Source organism: Triticum dicoccoides, chromosome 6B (assembly GCF_002162155.2).
Source record: "Triticum dicoccoides isolate Atlit2015 ecotype Zavitan chromosome 6B, WEW_v2.0, whole genome shotgun sequence".
NCBI classification, from domain to species: Eukaryota; Viridiplantae; Streptophyta; class Magnoliopsida; order Poales; family Poaceae; genus Triticum; species Triticum dicoccoides.
The window spans coordinates 83953467-83957463 of record NC_041391.1 but is presented as its reverse complement, the minus strand read 5'-3'; the positions used below and the strand labels follow the sequence as shown (position 1 = coordinate 83957463).

Sequence of the window (3997 nt, the reverse complement as noted above, 5' to 3'; positions counted from 1 at the left end):
AACTATCCTTGGTTCATATCAAGTATTAATATTTGAAATTTGCTATATTTGAAGAGATGTGTGCTAACTATCCTTGGTACTTATCAAGTTTTAATATTTGAAATTTACAATATTTGAAGAGATGTGTGCTAACTATCCTTGGTTCTTATCAAGTTTTAATATTTTAAATATGCAATATTTGAAGAGATGTGTGCTAACTATCCTTGGTTCTTATCAAGTTTTAATATTTGAAATTTGCTATATTTGAAGAGATGTGTGCTAACTATCCTTGGTTCTTATCAAGTTTTAATATTTGAAAATTGCTATATTTGAAGAGATGTGTGCTAACTATCCTTGGTTCTTATCAAGTTTTAATATTTGAAAATTGCTATATTTGAAGAGATGCGTGCTAACTATCCTTGGTTCTTATCAAGTTTTAATATTTGAAAATTGCTATATTTGAAGAGATGTGTGCTAACTATCCTTGGTTCTTATCAAGTTTTAATATTTGAAATTTGCTATATTTGAAGAGATGTGTGCTAACTATCCTTGGTTCTTATCAAGTTTTAATATTTGAAATTTGCTAAAACTTTAAAAGTTATTAAAATTTATTCAAGAGTGGTCTTGTTTGAAGTCAATGTCGAAAGGAACAGAAATATGCAAATGAAACACACATTACACTTTTAGCACAAAACATATGATAGACTGAATATTGTAAGTTAAATGAAAAGGCATGAGGAAGTCAAACTAGCATGTTGGGTAGGTGTAGCATGAAATCTCTTGGGAAAAAAACATGCATGCGTGGGGCCATGCAAAGTAATCAAGGGCCGTGCATGATGTAGATGTGCAACTAATAACTAACTCTAAAAAGATAAGTTCGAATCAGAGTCATCGCAATCAAAGGTGACATACCGCAAATTTTATGCATGCATGGCCCACGATGATGCGATGCGTATGGTAGCAGCAGCTGCCTCTTGCTTCGCTTCCCTTCCATCCCCTTCCCTTCTTATACGCATGGAGAAGTAGAGTATGTGGTACTAGGGGTCCAATTTGATTGCTTCTTCCTAGCTCCTATCTTCAGCTTTCACGACCGCCATGCCCGGCGGCTACTCCTCGATGATTCACGTTCTTCTTCTCCTTGCACTATTTCCACTCGCTGCAGCCCAGCTGTGGCCGTTCTGCGGCAGCGGCCAAGGCACCTACTCGACAGGCAGCACATACCAGACCAACCTTCGAACACTCCTCGGCACGCTCCGCGGGAACGCCTCCTCCTCGCCGTCTCGCTTTGCTTCGGGCGACTTCGGGGCCGTGCCGGACACTGCCTGGGCTCTGGTTCTCTGCCGGGGCGACATCAGCGTCACCGACTGCTTCGACTGCGTCACCACGGCCAGTAGGGACGCGGAGAGAGCCTGCAACCGCAGCAGGGACGTGGGCCTCTTCTACAACGAGTGCTACGTCCGCCTGGCCAACCACGACTTCCTGGACCCCACCGGCAACTCCGGCGAGGTCCCTGTTAGCGACGGTCCCAACATAAGCAGCAAAGAAGTCGACCAGGCGGTCACCGCCCTTCTCAGCGCCACGGCGCAGTACGCGGTGGACAACTCCTCGAGGCTATTCGCCACGGGGCATTGGGTAGGGCCCAACCCGGCGACCCAGAATATCTACTCGGCGGCGCAGTGCGCGGCGGACCTGTCGCCGCTGCAGTGCCGAAGCTGCCTCCAAGGCCTCCTGGGCAGGTGGTGGACCACGTTCCCGCAGAGCGGGCAGAGCGCCAGGATTGCTGGTCCGCGGTGCACCCTACGGTCCCAGCTGACCCCCTTCTACAATGGCAGCGCCATGGTCCTGTTGCCCACGACGGCACCAACGGCTGCAACCAGAGGTCAGTTTTTGTTTTTGTTTTTGTTTTTCTTTTTTGTTTTTTTGGGAAATAACCAGAGGTCAGTTGCTTACCAACCATTAGATTATACATTCTTTTGGAAAGTAGAATCCCTTCAACGAATTAGATTATACATTGTTTTGGAAAGATTAATTTTGAATTTGGTTATAAAATATTCTAATATTTTGTTATGGATAGGTGCCACACAAGCAAACGGAAGGGTAAAATTGGTTACTATTAGTAGTCATTCTAGCCTTTCGAAATAGAAAGACTTTATTAACAAGAAAGAACTGAACTAAACAAATTAGATTATACATATTCACTACAGGAAAATCCTGATTTCCCGTGTGCTAGCATATAAGCCGAGAGCTATTTTTCGGGCATTCGGCTTATGTTCCTATAAGCCGAGTCCTGGTAAAAAAACACCCGGCAAACCATAAGTACTCGGCTTCCATATATAAGCCGAGTGTAAAACAAGGCTCTCGGCTTATATGAAACACACGGTATCTACGGAAAAAGGCACCCGGCTTATAGTCCGCACTCGGCAAATAAAACTGCCACGTGTCTGCAACGAAGCGGGCTGACGGCGCCGTCATGGAGCAGCCTATAAGCCGTGTGCCTTGCGATAGCACTCGGCTTACACGGTATATAAGCCGTGTGCCCTTCTATAGTACTCGGCGTACATGGTATATAAGCCGAGAGCCCTGTTACAGCACTCGGATTATGATGTATATAAGCCGTGTGCCCAATGAAAGAAGTGTGGCTTATATTTTTGCGACCCACGACATTTATATGAAATTGATTTAAAATGATTTTCATTGCATTTATTTACTACTTAATTTTTTTCTCATAATTTTCTTCCGGCTAGTTTACTGAAAAAGGCTTTCGCCCCGCTTTATATATAACGCACCAACCAACATCCGAGCCGATACAAACGACAACACGCCACACCAACACGCACCCAAGGCCAGATACATAGGTGCCAAGAGCCTACAACAACAAACACACCGAACGACTCGAAGTAGACTAAACAATGACTGTAAGCAACACTACGGAGCCGCCGGAGCCCTTCACGGTAAGGATACCACGAAGAGGTGAAGTTGAGAGTCGACGAACCGTGAGCTCCAAGACAGTGCCTTCAGGAAGGATACAACACCGAAGCGCCGCCACCGCCCGATCCAAAGATCTAGATTTCATCCGGAGCACGACGAAGGGAAAGGAGCAACCACAACGGAGACTTCAGGAAGATGACGACGACCACGGACGCCGCCTCCGTCGGCCCGGCCAAAGCCAGGCGGGATTTTCACCACGGCAATCATACTCCGCCTTCACCCAAGGTGCCGCCAGGCACAAGACCTAAACGGCACACCACCACGAAACATCAAACCGCCAGCCACCACGCCGCCCCCGCGGCCATGGCTACTAGCCACCCGCACCTGAGCCGCGAGCTCAGCCCACGAGCACCGCAGCTCCCGCCACCCAGACCGCCGTCCAGGAAACAAGACGCCCCATAGGTCCTTCAAGTTGCGAGCGATGAACCGACCAGCTTGCTCCAACCGCCGGCAGAGCTGCCGGTGACCAGAACAACCAGACCGACCAAGGAGCCACCAGGTCTAAGAAGAGGTGAAGCGGGAGCAAACGTCGTCAACGCTCGGCGCCCCTGCCGGTGACAGGTGGCCCGACCGCATCGGAGCCACCTATCACACCCACCACCTCTTCCAAACGCCACCCCTGACGCCCAACCTCTGCTCACAGCTGGATCTGCATCTGGCAAGGACCGACCACCCGCCCAGCCACGCGGGGATTGCCGGACAGGCCGTAGCCGAAGCCGAAGACAACCAACTGGGCATCCACACAGGCCACATGCGAACGAACAGACGCCAAATCTGACTCCAGCCGTCGCCGCAACACCGGCCCGACCAAGCACCGTGAGGCCACCACGCCGTAGCCCACGCCCATCGCAACAACCAACGTCGAGCCGCTGCCTCCACCTCGCGCCCCTTGCCCACACTAGCTGGAAGGATCCAGCCACAGCAGGCACCGCGCACCACCCACATCCTCTACCTGCAGCCACCGCCGCCGGCCCACACCGCCCGCGCCGCCTGCCGCCACCAACCGCCAGATCTAAGGCCGCCACAGCCA

The 3997-nt window shown here is 50.0% G+C and overlaps 1 protein-coding gene across 1 annotated transcript in view; it reads left to right on the top strand.

The window, feature by feature from the left end:
• Window positions 1-1034: 1034 nt before the first annotated feature.
• LOC119322042 (cysteine-rich receptor-like protein kinase 10) overlaps window positions 1035-3997 on the top strand; it is a 9604-nt gene continuing 6641 nt past the window's right edge. Inside the window, exon 1 of the mRNA XM_037595548.1 lies at window positions 1035-1858. Within this exon, the coding sequence (XP_037451445.1) occupies window positions 1075-1858 (784 nt within the window). The 5' untranslated portion in view covers window positions 1035-1074. The remainder of the gene's footprint in view (window positions 1859-3997) is intronic.